The 18,782-nt window shown below is 45.5% G+C and overlaps 1 protein-coding gene across 1 annotated transcript in view; it reads right to left on the bottom strand.

Moving 5' to 3' along the window:
• Positions 1 to 10,346: 10,346 nt before the first annotated feature.
• The window catches only part of ARHGAP42 (Rho GTPase activating protein 42), a 289,629-nt gene continuing 281,193 nt past the window's right edge, over positions 10,347 to 18,782 (bottom strand). Inside the window, exons 23-24 of the mRNA XM_066586582.1 lie at positions 17,901 to 17,980; positions 10,347 to 15,772 (exon numbers count right to left, since the gene is read on the bottom strand). Of these exons, the coding sequence (XP_066442679.1) occupies positions 15,684 to 15,772; positions 17,901 to 17,980 (169 nt within the window). The 3' untranslated portion in view covers positions 10,347 to 15,683. The remainder of the gene's footprint in view (positions 15,773 to 17,900; positions 17,981 to 18,782) is intronic.

The raw sequence follows: 18,782 nt of genomic DNA on the forward strand, positions 1-18,782 counted from the left end.
GATTTTTCCCAGGAAGGCAGGAAATAAATTGGCGCAAGCCTGCTGTTAAACTTAGCTGGCTGCGTATGATTTTTTTACTATCTCCACCCACCACACACATACCCAGAACGCTGATGACTGACAGAGGCAGGCCACATAGAATCTTTCCCCTTTTTTTAAAAGAAAAGGCCCACTGACTATATTCAATCAATAATATATGTCTTCTGGCCCTGCCTACACAATTCTATCCCTGTAGTATTACTGCAGGGCGCAATGCTCTGCACAGCCGATTTTGAAAAAAAAAATATATGCAACACTGCTAACAGCAGCCTGCACAGTACTGCACACGGTTAAATGTGGCCCTAAGAAGGACCGTTGGGGTTCTTGAAGCCTACACTCACTCCTAACACTCTCCCTGCCTAACCACCACTTCTGTCCCTGGACTATTACTGCAGGGCGCAATGCTCTGCAGACAGCCGATTTTGAAAAAAAAAAAATTGTGCAACACTGCTAACAGCACCCTCCACAGTACTGCACACGGATAGATGTGGCCCTGAGAAGGAACGTTGGGGTTCTTGAAGCCTACACTCACCCCTAACACTCTCCCTACAGCAGCACCAGCAGCAGCACTTTCCCTCAGCTAACTCACAAGGCATCTGAGGCGAGCCGCGGGAGGGGCCGACTTTTATACTCGGGTGACATCTGATCTCCCCAGCCACTCACAGCAGGGGGGTGGTATAGGGCTTGAACGTCACAGGGGGAAGTTGTTATGCCTTCCCTGTCTTTCAATTGGCCAGAAAAGCGCGCTAACGTCTCACAGAGGAAAGTGAAAGTAACCCGAACACCGCGTGGTGCTCGTTAAGAGTAACGAGCATCCCGAACACCCTAATATTCGCCCGAGCATCAAGCTCGGACGAGTACGTTCGCTCATCACTAGCCCTTACGGATACAGCAATACTAAATATGTATTTTTGTTTTATAATTTAGACGTTTCTATTGTACATATGGCAAAAGGGTTTTTTTTTTACTTTTATTACTTTTTTTCCCCAACAATTAGTAAAACTTTATTGTTCTCATTTATACTTTTTTTTTTTTTTTAGCTTTGATCGCTCCTGCAGTATGATGTAATGATATGGCATTACATCATACTGCAATGAGGCAGGCAGTCTATTAAGCCACCCCATGGGGATGGCTTGATAGGCATTCTGCCAAGACAGCACTGGAGCCTTTCAGAAGGCCCCCGGTTGTCATGACACCCACACGGCTCCCTGCGATCTCCTCACAGGGGGCGGTATAGGACACCTAAACATTGAATTTAAATGCCCCTGTCAGAATTTACAGCAGCATTTAAATGGTTAATAGCTTCGATCAGCTGCATGGCTGAGTAGAGTTGTTGCCGCCGGGTGTCGGCTGTAATAAACAGCCAACGCCCGCGATCTCCCTTCATACATACCCCATCCCTACAGGACATAACTGTACATACATCTGTTTAAGGCGATGGCTCAGCTGACTACTGACAGCCAGGATCCTGCTCTAACAACCAGATTTGTAAAAACCTCAGATCCTGGCAGTTTAACCTCTTACTTACCACAATCAGCATTAAAGGGGTTGTCCCGCGAAAGAAAGTGGGGTTCAGCACTTCTGTATGGCCATATTAATGCACTTTGTAATGTACATCGTGCATTAATTATGAGCCATACAGAAGTTATTCACTTACCTGCTCCGTTGCTAGCGTCCCCGTCGCCATGGTGCCGTCTAATTTCAGCGTCTAATCGCCCGATTAGACGCGCTTGCGCAGTCCGGTCTTCTCCCTGGTGAATGGGGCCGCTCGTGCCGGAGAGCTGGTCCTCGTAGCTCCGCCCCGTCACGTGTGCCGATTCCAGCCAATCAGGAGGCTGGAATCGGCAATGGACCGCACAGAGCCCACGGTGCACCATGGGAGAAGACCCTCGGTGCATCATGGGTGAAGATCCCGGCGGCCATCTTGCTAAGGTAAGAAACAAGTCGCCGCAGAGTGGGGATTCGGGTAAGTACTAAACTGTTTTGTTTTTTTTAACCCATCCCTTGTGTTTGTCTCGCGCCGAACGGGGGGCCTATTGAAAAAAAACCAAAAACGTTTCGGCGCGGGACAACCCCTTTAAGGCCGGGCGTAAGGACATTTACATGCACAATGGTTGTTGCGTATTCGCATGTGTGTGTTTTATTATACTTTTTGCGTGTACAAATAAAACAGGCAACCACGCTCCTACTCATTGAAAAGGGCAATTCGTGTAATTAGTTCAATGTGTGCTCTTTCTCTGCGCCAATGCACAGGAAAATAGAACATGCTGTATATTTGTTTGCGTGAACAAAATGCATGTGCAAAATACGCTCATGTGAACGAACACATTGATTTCAATATATTCTATTCACTGAGTACTGGGCGCACAATTTTTTCGTGCATAATAGACTGCGCAAATACAGGTTCATTCACATAACTATATTTTCACAGGCATTTCGTTTGCACAAAAAAAAATACACATCATGCTCTAGTTTGAAATAGCATATATTGAACTAATTGATTATTTTAATTTACCATTGAGGGAAGGCCAGCCCAATTGGTTGGATCCCACAGAGCAGCTACTGTAGTAAGAATTGGTGAAAATGTTAAAGCTGGTGATGATAGAAAAGTGTCAGAGTGCCCATGCTGACCCCTCTGCCAAGCCAATAGTGCCTACAATGGGCATGCAAGCATCAGAACTGAACCAATGGAAGAAGGTGGCCTGGTCTCATGAAGCACCTTCTCTTTTGCATCATGTGGACGGCCATGTGTGTGAATCATCTGGGGAAGAGATGGCTCCAGGATTCACTATGGGAAGACAACAAGCCAGAGGAGGCAGTGCGATATTCTGGGCAATGCTCTGCTGAAAACCTTGGGTCCTGGCATTCATATGAATAATAATATACCCCCCTCCCCAACTTCATGGCAGCCATATTCACTACTGGCAGTGCCCTTTTTAGCAGGATAATGCAACCAGCCGCACTGCACAAAATGTTCAGGTATAGTTTGAGGAATATGAGATCAAAGTGATGACTTGACCCCCAACTACACCAGATCCCAATCCAATGGAGCATCTGTGGGATGTGCTGAAAAAACAAGTCCGAACCTTGGAGGCCGCACAGAGCAACTTACAGGACTTACAGAATCTGCTACCAGTGTTTTGGTGCCAGATACCACAGAGCATTTTCAGAAGTCTTGAGTGAACATCGTGATGGGTCTGCGCACCTTTGGTAGCCCAAGTGGGACCTAAACAATACTGGGCAGGTGGTATTCAGGTTATAACTGATGGATGCATAGGACCAGATTACAGTGTTGAAAAATTGTCCCGGAGCCCCACCTCACAATTTCCTCCAGTGCTTCCCATTTGAGACTTTATTTTTAACGTGTGGCAGAAATGGAAGATTGTGCAGCTTTTGACTAGAAGAAATCCGAAGATCAAACACGCATAGATGTTACCATGGTGGGGAGTCACGAGACGTGAGGTACATCATCAGGCACACCTAAACAAGGAGGGAAGAGCAGAATACACCAGGAGTAGGGGACTGAGAAGTATTTCTTTTAACATTGGAGCATGCTGACTGTGACCAGCTCTTCGAGGAGCATGGAGTTGCAGTTATGGTCATCCCAATCTCTTCATCTGGACTCAAACTAGAAAAATAAACTGTGTATGAGGCCGCTTCCACAAGGGCGATTTTGTCGCAGTGTGACAAATCGCATGTACGTAGAGCCCATGCTTTCCTATGGGTTCTTCCATACGAGGTATGTTTTAATAGCCTACGACATTGCGAGACTACAAAATCGCGGCATGCTCTATACAGCCACAATTTGCGAGGTTTTGTAGCCCATGTTTCCCTGGGGACCCTTCCTCTCTGTTGCATCAGATCGAATCACCCGAAAACCCTACTGTAAAAGCCCTAGCTGCATAAAAAAAACCCCACATACATCACCTAAGAGGCGCTGTCAGCTCTGCTGCGTCTTGTCCCCAGCACTTGTCTTCAGGCATCTCTTCTGGTCAGGGATTGAAAAATCCCTGCCCACAAGGAAGTGCTGCCTCTGATTGACTGAGCGCTCAGCCAATCAGAGTTAGCGCTTCCTGGAGGTGGGGATTCTCAAAGATGCCTGAAGACAAGTGCTGGGGACAAGACGCAGCAGAGCTGACAGTGCCTCTTAGGTGATGTATGTGTTTGGTTTTTTTAAATTTTCATTTAAAGCCCCCCCCCCCCCCCCCGAAAATCCTCACACGTCGTGCTACAAAGTTGTATGACTTTGTAGCGACACAAAATCACGTTAGCGCTGCGAGAAAACACAGATTTTCTCACAGCAATATCGCACCGCCCATGTGGAAGCGGTCTTATACATAAATTGTTGGTTTCCACTAGAGCTTGCCTCTATTAGTTTTGTGTGCCCCTTGCCACTCCTGGTATTTCTTTATGCCCACCGATGTGCTGTCCATAATATCCAATGGTCACACTTTTGGGAGGTGTTGGCCAGCCAAATGGGCAGCATGCCACTAGGTAGATTAGCACAGAGACCTGTTCTGCCTGTGGACTCTGTGCCCAGAAGCCCCCTATGTAAGGGATGTGCATAGCAGAGGTAAGGAGACGCACAGGCGGGGGCCACATTTTGGAAATAAAGGATAGGATGATCAGCTGTTTGCAAAGGGATTGCTTTAATTCTCCATGAGAGCGAATATACAGTTCTTGGGAGGAGTTTCAATTCTCTTGGCCAACATGAATTTTGCAGAGAAGAAACAGTCTGACACCATGGGCTGATTACATTCACCTGCCCTCTGTAAGTAGCGTACACGTTTGGCAATGAAGACTAATTTGGCAGCATTCTCCTCAGTGTTGCAAGAGGCAGCAATAATTCTAATCTTACAGTAATGACAGCAATTCGTTACTCCTGTGGAACTTAGAGAGGAAACTGGTGTCTCCAAAGGTCAGGATTAGAGATGAGCGAGCGTACTCGTCCGAGCTTGATACTCGTTCGAGTATTAGGGTGTTCGAGATGCTCGTTACTTGAGACGAGTACCACGCGGTGTTCGAGTCACTTTCATTTTCTTCCCTGAGAAATTTGCGCGCTTTTCTGGACAATAGAAGGACAGGGAAGGCATTACAACTTCCTCCTGTGATGTTCCAGCCCTATACCACCCCCCTGCAGTGAGTGGCTGGCGAGATCAGGTGTCACCCGAGTATTAAAATCTGCCCGCCCGCGGCTCGCCACAGATGCATTCTGACAGAGATCAGGGACAGTGCTGCTGATGCCGGAGCTGCTATAGGGAGAGCGTTAGGAGTTATTTTAGGCTTCAAGAACCCCAACGGTCCTTCTTAGGCCATAGTCAGAAATCGCAGATCGCACCTATCTGCGATCTGCGATTCCTGTTCTCTTCTCTATATGTGCTCAATGGGGCCGGCGGCAGCAGCGCCGACCCCATTGAGAACATATAGAAGACAAATCATTCTTCTCTGCCACAGCTGTAACAGCTGTGGCAGAGAAGAACGATGTTTGCCCATTGAATTCAATGGAGCCGGCAATACAGCAGGTTCCACTGAAAGCAATGGGCTGCCGGCGTGCGCGGGATGAATTGTCGGGAAGGGCTTAAATATAGAAGCCCTTCCCTGCAATAAGCATGTAACCCAGGAGAAGTGGCAGTGGAGTGTCATGCAGGCAGTGATTGTGCTTTGTTGGAGGTAGTGTGGTGCTTAGCTAAGGTATGCATTGCTAATGAGGGTTTTTCAGAAGTAAAAATTGTTGGGGGGGGGGGGCACTCTTGCCGCTATTGTGGCTTAATAGTGGGACCTGTGAACTTGAGATGCAGCCCAACATGTAGCCCCTCGTCTGCCCTATCTGTTGCTGTGTCGTTCCCATCACTTTCTTGAATTGCCCAGATTTTCACAAATGAAAACCTTAGCGAGCATCGGCGATATACAAAAATGCTCGGGTCGCCCATTGACTTCAATGGGGTTCGTTACTCGAAACGAACCCTCGAGCATCGCAATAATTTTGTCCCGAGTAACGAGCATCCAAGCATTTTGGTGCTCGCTCATCTCTAGTCAGGATGCAGGACCCGTAAGCCTGGCACTGCGGACAGGTGATACAGGATGTGCAATCTGGGCGAAGCAGAAAACAAGACAGATGTTTGAAAAATGGGAAATTGAGGAGTCAAAGATGTCTGTGTGTCAAATTCAGCAGAGACAAGTTGTGACTACGAGAAGTCGTCATGGCTGCCTGGGCCAGGTGGAGAAGAAAAGAGAAAGTGAACAACTCCAGTTAAAGTGGATATCACTTTTGATTACTGGACATAAAGGTATTATAATCACTTATATGGTCTGCAGAGCATCTGTATAGAGCTAGTATCTACTGCTATATGATTACTGTATAGGGGGTAAAATTGGTCTTTGTATAGTTTTTTTTCAGTAAAAATTTGGTGGCATGTGATCATGATCTGTGGGTAATATGGATTAGTGGTAATATTGATTTTTAAAGTGGTCTTTGTTTGGTAACAGTATTATTAGTGGTGTGTGGTAGTAATATGTGATCGTGGCGTTATATGGACTTCATATAGTGTTATTATTGGTAATGATCGTCATGGTGTAGTGGATTTTGTTCAGTCTTAAGGCTTATTCAGGCGACCGTATATCGGACGGGTATTCACGCCCGGCTGGTATACGGCATCCCTCTCTGCAGGGGGAGGAGGCTGGAAGAGTCGGGAGCTGTGCTCTGAGCTCCCGCCCCCTCTCTGCCTCCTCTCCACCCCTTCTGCACTATTTGCAATGAGAAGAGGAGGGGTGGTGGTGGAGCTACGTTTCGTGACTTAGCCCCGCCCCCTTCCATTGCGAATAGTGTTGAGGGGCGGAGAGGGGGTGGAGAGGAGGCAGAGAGATGTTGGGAGCTCAATGCACTGCTCCCAGCTCTTCCAGCCTCCTCCCCCTGCAGAGAGGGACACCGTATATCGGCTGGGCGTGAAAACCCATCCGATATATGGTCGTCTGAATAAGCTCTTACTTTGTGTGGTTTCTTTTTGCTTTTAGGAACTGAAACAAACTTGCTTTATTTTTTAGCTCCACCAGGGACTTCACAATGTGATCGTTTGAACGCTTTTATAATTCTTTGGTATAGTCAGTATAGCAAAAATGTATTCCCTACAAGTCTAAAACAGCAAACCAATTAATTAGTCTGTGTTGAAGGATCAGCCTTTTCTTAGGCTTCTGGCTGCTATGGGTGCCCATCGGCATCCTCGAATTGTATTTGCAATCTAACCACCTAGATGCCATGGTCCCTATTGACTGTGGCATCTAAGGAGTTAAGTGACTGAGATCCTAGTCTTCTATGGTCCTAGCCATTGCAACGAAAGTCTGGCTCTCAGTCACCATAAGACTCTAGTGATGATCATGTTTTTGAAGGCCTTTACGACTGTTATAAGGGGTTAAAGGAAATTTTGCTGTCCCTTCTACTATTACACAACGCGTTCCGCTCCGCTCACCTTGTACTCTATTACGTAACTTATGAAGGAAGCCGCCATCCCGAGAGACTTTTACATAGAATTTGTTGTAGGCACAAGATGTTCTCGATGATTGATAAGAACACAAGGTTCATTAATTACATGGAATCTAAGGGAATTATTCCGTGAACTGCAGAATTTCATTTGATCAGATCTCACTAACATAGTCCATTATTTACCCATATTAAATCAAATATTAAAGGAGTTGTCCAATAGTAAACTATTGATGACCTTTCTTCAGGATAGGTCATAAATAGTAGATCAGTAGGGGTCTGCTTTCCAGAATCAGCTGGGACGGTGCATTCACAAACTGAGCTAATTTCTGCAGAAAGCAGACAGCTGCGTTCTCCCTGCAGTGGCCAGGCTTGGTATTGCAGGCCAAGTGCCCATTCATTTCAATGGAAACTTGGCCTGCAATACCATAGCGGGTGGTGGCGAATTATGCCATGTCGTTGCCCCACATGAGTAAGAAAAAGATCTTATCTTGGTTGGTAAAGGGACTTTTACCTAAAGGAAAAGACTGGTTAAGTACAGTATGAACAACTCCAATTCAAATCATGGGTAGACATGCCAAATATCAATTGCAAGGGCCTCAATTCTAGAGGCCTCCGCAGCAGCACGAGCCATAATGTAAACCCTCATTCCTACAGTATTTTTTAAAGATAGCATCTATTTAATTTCATGACTACAATCAGTGCTCTATATTTCTCTATCCCAATTTTAGCTCAAGGCCTTGTTCACACGGTGTGAGAATGGACACAGAATCCAGGTAGAGTCCATTCCTGTGTCCCATTCATTTGAATGAGAATTCGCACAGTAGCCGTGGGAATGGCGGAAAAAAATAAGGTCTTTTAAATTTGGCGTCCATTGTAGTCCCTTATTTAGGTTAGCACTCTGTATTGTTCCAACCCAATTCTCAGCCTAAGGCCCCCTTTACAAGAGCGTATGAGTATTTGTGCATGCCTCAGCAGGCGACCAAGGTTCCTTCTGCATACCACACCATAGGACTTTTTTAAAACACAGTCACATTCCAATATTACCTATATCCAAGCTGAATTACGGTCAAACCCTTAAGTGTTCCAAGTTTCTGAATATGCTTGGCAAAGGGCATAAAACGTTGCAACAGTGTACTTAGTGTGAATATCTGGACTGTTTCAATAACCCTTATGAGCATTTAAAAAAAACCCTCAGTGTGTACTGTCCAACTGTTAACTTCCAACAGAATGATATTTAACAGGGAGAAATGCAAAGTCCTACATCTGGGCAAGAAAAATGAAAAAAAAGCACATACAGAATGGGAGAAACTGGGCTAAGCAGCGGCATACCGGTATATGAAAAAATACTTAGGTATACTAATAGATCGAAGACTGAACATGAGTCAACAATGTGATGCAGCAGCCAAAAAGGCAAACACAATTCTGGGATGTATTAAGAGAAGCATAGAGTCTAGATCACGTGAGGTCATTATCCCCCTCTACTCTTCCTTAGTCAGACCTCATCTGGAATACTGTGTCCAGTTCTGGGCACCCCACGTTAAAAAAGACATAGACAAACTGGAGCAAGTACAGATAGGAGCTACCAGGATGTTGAGCGGTCTGCAAATCCTGTCCTATGAAGCAGTTCAAGGATTCGGGGATGTTTAGCTTGCAAAAAAGAAGGCTGAGAGGAGACTTAATAGCTGTCTACAAATATCTGAAGGGCTGTCACAGTACAGGGGGATCTGCCCTATTCTCATTTGCACAAGGAAAGAAGCAATGGGATGAAACTGAAAGGGAGGAGACACAGATTAGATATTAGGAAAAACGTTCTGACAGTGAGGGTGATCAATGAGTGGAACGGGTTACCAGGGAGGTGGTGAGTTCTCCTTCAATGGAAGACTTCAAACAAAGGCTGGACAAATATCTGTCTGGGATGACTTAGTGAATCCTGCACTGAGCAGGGAGTTGGACCCGATGACCCTGGAGGTCCCTTCCAACTCTACCATTCTGTGATTCATGGTGTGAAGTCAGAGCTGTACTATGGTCTCTAAACCAATCACACAGCTCCTTTTAGCGGCTCCATGTCCCTTCTCTCACTATTTTATTGAAACATTAAGACTGCAGCTGCATCCCCCTCCTCTCCCCTCCTTTTATTTAAAACTCATACACACATTGATTCCATGTAGTTATAACCATTCATATCAGATTTGTGACAAACCCTTGTGCAGATTTAAAACTTTCCTACCATAAACGAACACCCAGCAGTGCAACATTTTCTAAAGAGCTTTAGAAGCAAAATGTTACTGCAGAACAAAAAGACAAGGCAACCTGTCAGCAGTATATAGATAACTAAGATGTCCCCACAGGGTAAATCGGCAAAGCTGCAGCAGATCATATCTGTTTTTAGCTTAATGGAGCAATTGGCCAAAACCCCCAAATCTTACTATTGTTGCAGCACTGATGTCGACAAAAAATGGGGATGCAGCAAGTGATTCAAAAATCAAAGTGACGTGTAGACCCAGATCTGAAAGGGCGACACTTCTTTGACTCGCAGCGGGGCATTTCTGTATCAGGCATACTGCAACATGGGGACATCTTAGATACTTTATACTGGTGACAGGTCCACTTGTATGCACAAATGAGATTCATGCGTCTTCTAAATATGGGCAGGTTCTTCCTGGTGTGATGACGGAGCTGTACCATGATCTCTAAGCCAATCCCATTTCTTCTTATTGCTCCTCCTCCTCTCTCCCACTATTTGAGTGAGACTGCAGCTGCATTCCCCCCTCTCCCTTTCATCTATTTAATACTATCATAGTACATAATTGCGCTTCACACATCATTTTTCTTATAAATATGGTTTATTCAGCAACTTATACATTACATTTTATACACTGGAGTACATATACAGTGTGGTCTTAGGTGCCATTATTTACATAGATAACAATTGAGTTTTCCAAATAAAATAGACTTGTACATGTGAATTAACAGAAATCTTGAGAATTTCTAGCTTTGCTGTAAACGCTTATTGAAAGGGGTTGCTCAGGATGCTTTAAAAAAAAAAAAAAAAATGGTATTTTTTTCCCCCACAAAACAGTGCCACTCTTGCCTATTGGCTGTGTCTTGTATTGCAGCTTAGCCACATTTACCTAAAGAGGTTTTCTGAGCCTTGGATATTGATGACTTATTCTCAGGATAGGCCATCAGCATCAGGTTGGTGAGGGTCCGCCGCTCAGGCTCTCCACTGATCAGCTGTCTGACAGCGCTGTATATTTTATAGAGATGGCATCTGGTTTAGCAGCTCAATCCCATTCATTAAATGGAACTGGGCTGCATTTAGGTCACATGATTAATGAATATGATGTTACTGGTCGCTTCAAACAGCTGATCGCTCAGACGCCCAGTAATCTGATATTGATAACCTGTCATAGCCCGGATGTGCCGTAACTTCCAGGTTTCCTCTGAAGTCCAAGGGTGATGTCAGCATGGCACCGGGACCATGTGATGTGCCGGATGGTGCATCTGCTGTGTTACAAAGCTAGTGTTAGCGCTGGTATAGTTTTAGGATATATATACTGGCCCCTTAGTCCTAAGAGCACTGGTTATACTGTTTATGTACATGGCCATGCTGTGCCAGAGCTTGCTTAGGGTAGACCTTGGTGTTCGTAATGTTCAGTATTAGAGATGTAGTTTATTTAGTACTGAGGGTTTTCTAGCATCTTAAAGGGGTTGTCTCGCGCCGAAAAGGTTTTTTTTTTCTTTTCCATAGGCCCCCCGTTTGGCGCAGGACAACCACAAGGGATGTGTTAAAAAAAAAAATTACATATACTTACCCGAATCCCCGCTCTGCGACGTCTTCCTTCTTCCTTCTTCTTCCTTCACCAAGATGGCCGCTGGGATCTTCACCCACGATGCACCGCGGGTCCTTTCCCATGGTGCACCGTGGGCTCTGTGCGGTCCGTTGCCGATTCCAGCCTCCTGATTGGCTGGAATCGGCACACGTGACGGGGCGGAGCTACGCGATGATGCGTAGAAGGGGGCGGAGCCATAACGCTGCTCGTGCCTGGACCTAGGAGAAGGGGAGAAGACCGCACAGCGCAAGCGCGTCTAAAAAAGCAAGAAGACATCAGAATTAGACGGATCCATGGAGACGGGGACGCCAGCAACGAAGCAGGTAAGTGAATAATTTCTGTATGGCTCATATTTAATGCACGATGTACATTACAAAGTGCATTAATATGGCCATACAGAAGTGTATAACCCCACTTGCTGCCGCGAGACAACCCCTTTAAGTTTAGAGTAGCTGTTGACTGACTTTCTCCCATAGTGGTGCCACCCTTTTCAGGGTGGGTGCTCTGCTTGATGGAGCAGATTGTTTTGGGCTGTTCTGGCTACTTAGCTTGTGTAGGCCTCTCTACATAGCTGTATTCTGTCTCATTGTTTTTCACAAATCCGACCTGCATCACCAGTCACCAGTTATATTTGTTGCCATTGGTTATGCAAACTACTCAATCTAGACATGGCATAAGCTGTGGTAAGGATAGGTTATCAATACCCAACTCTGAGAATAGGCTGCAGTACTGACCACAGTCTAGATACCTGAGTGGCGCTGTTTTCTGGAAGAAAAAAAACCTTTTTTTTAAATTCCACTCCCTTTATTCTCTTAATATGCACACTGTGAAAGGCGTTATCAAAGCAAGAGAAAAGTTTTGAAACTTGCTCAAATGGAGGGTAAATTATATACAAGTCAAACCAACCGCACTCAATCCTGTACTGCTCCAGTTCCATTGGTGCCTGGTCCACCACAGCTCTCCCCTTCCTACTCCAAGTCTGAGATGGGCGGAAAGAGGGATAATACCCATGTCAGTAGAGAAGGGGCGTGAAGACTTACAGTCAGGCTGGAACACCCATCTATATTATGGGCATTTATGTGCTCGTACACTTGTCTGAAACCAGTCTTAAGTACAATTTCTTGCAGCATGCGTAGCACGCCACTATTGTTTTGCAATATGGAGTGGGCAATATTGTATGTGGGCTGGTGAGGTTTATGCGCCCAAAGGAAATTTTAATCCTAGTCCAGCCCTGGTGATTGCTGTGGTTAATAACAAGACAAAGCAAGCCGATGATTGGCTGCAGCAGTCACATGTCCCTGGTATTGGTGACATCATCATTGCAGTAGGAAGTGGATCGGGTGAGGTGAGTATAGGTTTTTTTTTTAATGTACTGCCTCTTTTCTGATTAAGTTCCAAAACTTTTTTTCTTGCCTTGTTAACCCCTTTCATATATGTTGAATAAGCATCCTGGGTATTTTTTTTTTTTTTTTATGTAACACCTCCTAACCTGCAGGTGGCGATATGGTGCAAAGTATATGAAGGCGTCCACTCCTGTTGACCTCTGTGCCAGTTTCAAAGGTCCGTGCTTGATACACATGGTAGGCAGCCATCATGATGCTTATAGCTCTCGATTAAAAATTATCTTGCATTGCATTAGAACTTTTTGCATTTTTGCACTTTTTGAAAAAGGTGAAAGTGATTTCAATACAGCAGACATAGGCCACATTAGCGTATAATTCTATTCGTCTGAATGGAGCTGGGCAGAAATCCATGAGCTTGCCGCCAAAACAACCCCAATCAGATGAATGGAACTGATTTCTGGTGGCAACAAATGTGTTAGGTGTGAACATAGTCTAAGACTGGAAAATAAATAGTGATGATGGTTTGGTGAATGCAAAATAAAGGTAATTGTGTTAACGGAAATCAAGTTTTTTTTATAGTTAATCGACTCATTACAGTCAACTGAGGCGACAGACAATGGAGAGGGTATACCTAATAGGGTACAGTATAGGCAAAGGCTCATCTACAGTAAGCAACTCCTATAATAGCGTGATATAACAGTCAAGATGCAGAAACGCCACCAAGTCGAAAGAGTAAGGAGCTCAATAATTGTAACATAACAGAGCTAAGGTATGCTATGATTTATGGGAAGATAACAGTCCATATTATTACAGTCTGGTTGAAGTCCAATATGGACAACTAGGCCTGGTGGCACTAGAACTTGCATATGGCAGTCTACGGGGAGGAGTGCCTTCTGGTATTTTCAACTTTTGATGCTCAGACAGATGGTCATCCACAATGATGTCACTAGTCGAAGCCTAGGAGCCTGTGGCCGACTACAACCAATGTAAATGCCAAGGCCCTTTCATATCTGAGTGTAGGTACTCCAGGAATGTCTCAATAAGCCATACTGAGGACTCATGTTATATTTCATGCATGGCAAAACCCATGTTGGGAGGAGTAATGTTTCTACTTCTGCAAAGCACCAAGTAGGCGTAAAGAGACTTATAAGCCAAGCAGCATTACTGCAGAAAATTTGGTTTGCAAATGTGAGACAATATAATGCGTCTACAGTAGGGGTCCCCAACTCCAGTCCTTAGAGACCACCAACAGGTCATGTTTTCAGGATATTCTATGGTAAGAACACCTGTGGCAACGTCTGAGGCACCAACAATAATTACATCACCTGTGCAACACTGATGAAATCCTGAAAACATGACCTGTTGGCGGTCCCTGAGGACTGGAGTTGGGGAACACTGGTCTACAGCACCACCTATTAGAAGGTTGCCTTTGTATACAATAAGTCAATGTCTGACCTTCCAACGGGCCCTGAAACACAACTGAGCATATAAACAAAACTAGAGTCTTCTCCAAAAGAATAAGACATCCATCTGTTTCTGGGTTCTTACCCCCTCATTTGTGCATGGCAGGGTTCTGGTCGGCTGGATGAGAGGCCTTTGATTTGGGTCGGGAGAGGTATAGTTTCTTCTGGTGAAGAGCAGGGAGTAGGCATAAGAAGACTTATAGGCCATGCAATGCCCCTCTAGGAAATCTGGTACCCACGTCACAGGCCTTTCACCCATCCGACCAAAACCCTACAGTACATTGATAAGGTGCAAGAACCCAGAATGAACTATCTGCAGATGCATATTCTTATGGAGAAGACCCTAGTTTGGCTTATATTCTCAGTTGTGTTGTAAGGCCTATTACAAGGTCATACACTAGAGAATCTATGTTAAAGTAGGTGGTGCTGCAGAACCACTATACCTTGGCAAACCCATGACCAACATGAGAATTACCGTGGCACATGCAACATCATTTGGTGGCCAAGACTTCAATTTCCTGTTGTCAGGTAACTTTACTGCTACACTACCCTGGCACTTGAATTTCCTAGAAAAATGATCACAAATTTGGGTAGTTAAAAAAAAAAAAGGATTTGGCCTTTCTGCTTAATTTAATATACTTTAACCAATCAATTTACTAGGAAGCAGTGACATCACTCTACTTCCTGATGATGTCACTATTCCCCTTACAATGCATTCACTCAAATATTGCACCACTTCACACTCGGACATCTTTGCTGTAAGTAAGCCATATGCCAACGTAGTGGTGTTTTATACTGTCAGGTGTCTAACATTATGTAAAACCGCTCACATGTGTAAAATGTACCGCCGAAGTAAGTAGAAAATCTCAATAATATCTTAGGCCTTCATGGAGGGCAACACTAGTGGTCTGCAAGTACATGAAATCATATAATAATAGTTTCAACAACATTGTGAAGATAAAATAAAAATATAGTCACCATAAATGTCAATTATCGTTAAGGGAAGAGGAGACACACTTAGCTCAGTCATCTAACCTCACACCAATGTCATACACTTAGGGCGTAGGGTGCAGATGCATGGGGCACTAAAGCCTGTGGGGGCCCAAAGACCAAGGACGCCAGTATTGTAAGCAGCACATGGGCTACAGATTTTGCATCAGGATCTAGGACCTTCAAGTTCCACCTCTGTGTAGACTGTAGATGTCACCTTGGTGGGTCGGGTACTGGTGGTCATTGCCCGCCCTTCATCCAACGAGTACCAAGTATCTCAAGGCTTTGATCATTTCTGGACATGTCCATAGCATCAAATACATAGATTTCTGTATATATATTATACTCATTAGATTCTAAATTCTTCATAGCGAGCCTCAAGTCACGTAGTGGACAATCACTCAGAGAGTCTTCAAGTCAAGAGCCAACAGAGACCTTCAATGCTGGTTGATCGCTGCATCCATATTAGATACAGTCCTCGTCTTTCTCATTTGTCACCATGGATACCATGAAGATAACGCTGTCTGAACCACCATCGTCAGAGGTAGACAACGTAATTCTCTGGAACCAATCCGGTCTTGCCTTCGTAGGTTGCCTTCAGCCAACCTGGTTCCACAGATCTGTACACTGAACAAAGAGAGGCCATTGAAGATATATGACTTATTACGAGATGGATTCGCTTTGTCAAAATCTCTGCTTGCCGCCAATAAGAGGAAATATTCTTAATTACAATCAGAGGCTAAAATGTTCTCCTGATTCCGATGGAACCTTGATGGAGTCCAAAGGAGAAACTTTGGTCCCTGTTTGACTAATTAAAAGGAACCTGTCACCACCCTATGAGTACTATGAATTATGTCATGGTGCTCACAGGGCAGGTTCCGAGGAGTCAAGGGATGTAGGTTTTATACTCAGTCACCTCCCAGTGTCCCATGTAATCACCTGTGGATGTTGGCGCCTTATCAGGCTGCACACACACTATTGTCTTCTGGAGTGCATGCATATAGATGCAAAGATTAGTTGGTTGGTGCCAACTTCCACGCGTGACAGTGTCAGAACGGGGAGCCGGGTGAGTATAAAAGCTACTGTACATCTGCAGACTCCTTGGAACCTGCCCAATGAGCACCATAACTTTGCATTGTAGACTACTGATAGCCTATGTTCAAGTTAGGTCATCAATTACAGATAGGTGGAGGCATGCAACCAGGGATCTCCACTGGTCAGCTGTTTGCCATGCCAGTGTGCTTTGTGCACTGAGCTAATTTCTGCAGGAAGCAGACAGCTCCATACCCGATGAAGTGGCCAGGCTTGGTATTACATGCAAAGTTCCCATTCACTTCCATGGGAAATTTTTCTACAATACCAAGCCTGCCTACTACAGTAGACATCAGCTACAAGCACATTGGCCAGGTGAATAGCTGATTGGCCAGGATCCCAGGCAGCAGACCCCACTGATCTATGTTCGATGGTCTATTTGCACGCGTCACCTTAACGGTCATGCTATCAGCGAGTCACGGCCTATGTAAACGAGTGCCAAGTAACATATTTTGTCGATCGGCACACATTATATGACACTGAAAATCATCCCATGTAGCTTCTCAGGTCTAAAAAGTATCAGATCCAGGCAGGTTTTATCATCTACTAAAAGCAAGCAGAGATCTTGGATAGGATGATGAATTGAACAGAACATCAAAAAGTTGCAGACCTAAAGTTATCCACAGAATAAGATCTATTTATACAAAAAATCCCTTAAAGGGGTTTCTGACAGTAGAAAAAAAAACTCTGTAGGCAGGGAAAGGGTTAAAATAAAAAAAATAAGCAGCACTCATTTGTCAGAGCAGTCGCCTCAGTCCCTGCATGTCCGTCCCGGAAGAGGCTGCAGCAGTCAGGAGTGCAGTGCATGGCATGCCCACCACACATGTGACCGCTGGGGGAGACATCTGACAGAGAGTAAGGCCCCCGTCACATGAGCGTAGCGTGTCTGCGAAACGAACAATTTGCGCATCCTCATTGACTTCTATGGGGACCTTTGGTGTGCAAATGCATAGAAAAATTGGAGGCTCCACAGGGAAACATGGGGGAGGAAAAAAAGCAAAATGCAAAAAGATAAGACAGGCAGCGATTCCCAAATCTCGCAATATCTTAGATGGGAATGAAGTCATTGAACAGCGCGGGTTCCATAATTCTGCGTTTTCTCGCATCAGTCAAAAATGGCACGATTTTATCACAAGCCTGAAGGCAGCCTGACTGAATTGTTTTCCTGTTTTAATCCATTCCCAGACCAATAAATAGAATTTTTTTCACTTTCAGAAAACCCCTTTAAGGCGATGTCCGCATGGGCCGGATTTGTTGTGGAATGAATGCGCTGGATTTTTCTTGCGGAGGGTCTCAAATGGAAAATCTGCAGCTAATCCGCCCCGATGCACATAGCCTAGAACTACAGCAGACTGCAGTATAGAAAACGTATCGGACGATGTCACACATTAGAGTCAGCCTGAAAGGGTTAATTGCATGCTTTTGTTTGTCTGCTGCCAGCAGCAATGAGTTTTAGAGCAGAGGCTACAGTATATGCATTAGGGCTCTAGAGCGAGACCCCCTAGAGATTTCACAAGGCATCCATCATATACTGTGGCGATGGACAATGGAAGCTTCACTGCAGCGCGGTACAAGAGAGGCAACAGAAATATGACAGCTGTAAGAGAAGGAAAAGAGGTATAAAAGTATCTAGAAGTACACCGAATAGAAAGCATAGACTTACCATTAGTAAACAGCGCCCCCTGGGGGAAGGACAGTTCATGGCTGTGTTCCGCTTTACATGAATACATTGCTTTTGCTTGGCTACAAGGAAACAAATAATAGTTATTATCATTATAATCAGGGCTGGACTGGCAGCCTGCCAGCCCATGTAAACACGTGCCAGCCCATGTACACCCCGCCAGCTCATGTACACCCCGCCAGCCCACGTACACACCCGCCAGCCCATGTACACATGTGCCAGCCCATGTACACCCCGCCAGCTCATGTACACCCCGCCAGCCCATATACACCCCCGCCAGCCCATGTACACCCCGCCAGCTCATGTACACCCCGCCAGCTCATGTACACATGTGCCAGCCCATGTACACCCCGCCAGCCCATGTACACACGTGCCAGCCCATGTACACCCCGCCAGCCTATGTACACCCCGCCAGCCCACGTAGACACGTGCCAGCCCACGTACACCCCGCCAGTCCATGTACACCCCGCTAGCCCACATACACACCCGCCAGCCATGTACTCCCCGCAAGCCCACTTACACACCCGCCAGCCCACGTACACACCCGCCAGCCCATGTACACCCCGCTAGCCCACATACACACACGCCAGCCATGTACATACCTGCCAACCCACATACACCCTGCTAGCCAACATACACCCCCGCCAACCCACATACACACCCGCCAGCCCACATACACACCCACCAGCCCACATACACACCCACCAGCCCACATACACCCCGCCAGCCCACGCACACACCTGCCAGCCCACATACACACCCGACAACCCACATACACACCAGTATTAACCCCTTGAGTGGCGGGTTTCCTACCACCCTGTTGTGCCCACCAGGGCAGGTTTTTTAAAATGGTCTAATCATTGA

The sequence above is a fragment of the Eleutherodactylus coqui genome, chromosome 1 (genome assembly GCF_035609145.1).
Source record: "Eleutherodactylus coqui strain aEleCoq1 chromosome 1, aEleCoq1.hap1, whole genome shotgun sequence".
Classification (NCBI taxonomy): Eukaryota; Metazoa; Chordata; class Amphibia; order Anura; family Eleutherodactylidae; genus Eleutherodactylus; species Eleutherodactylus coqui.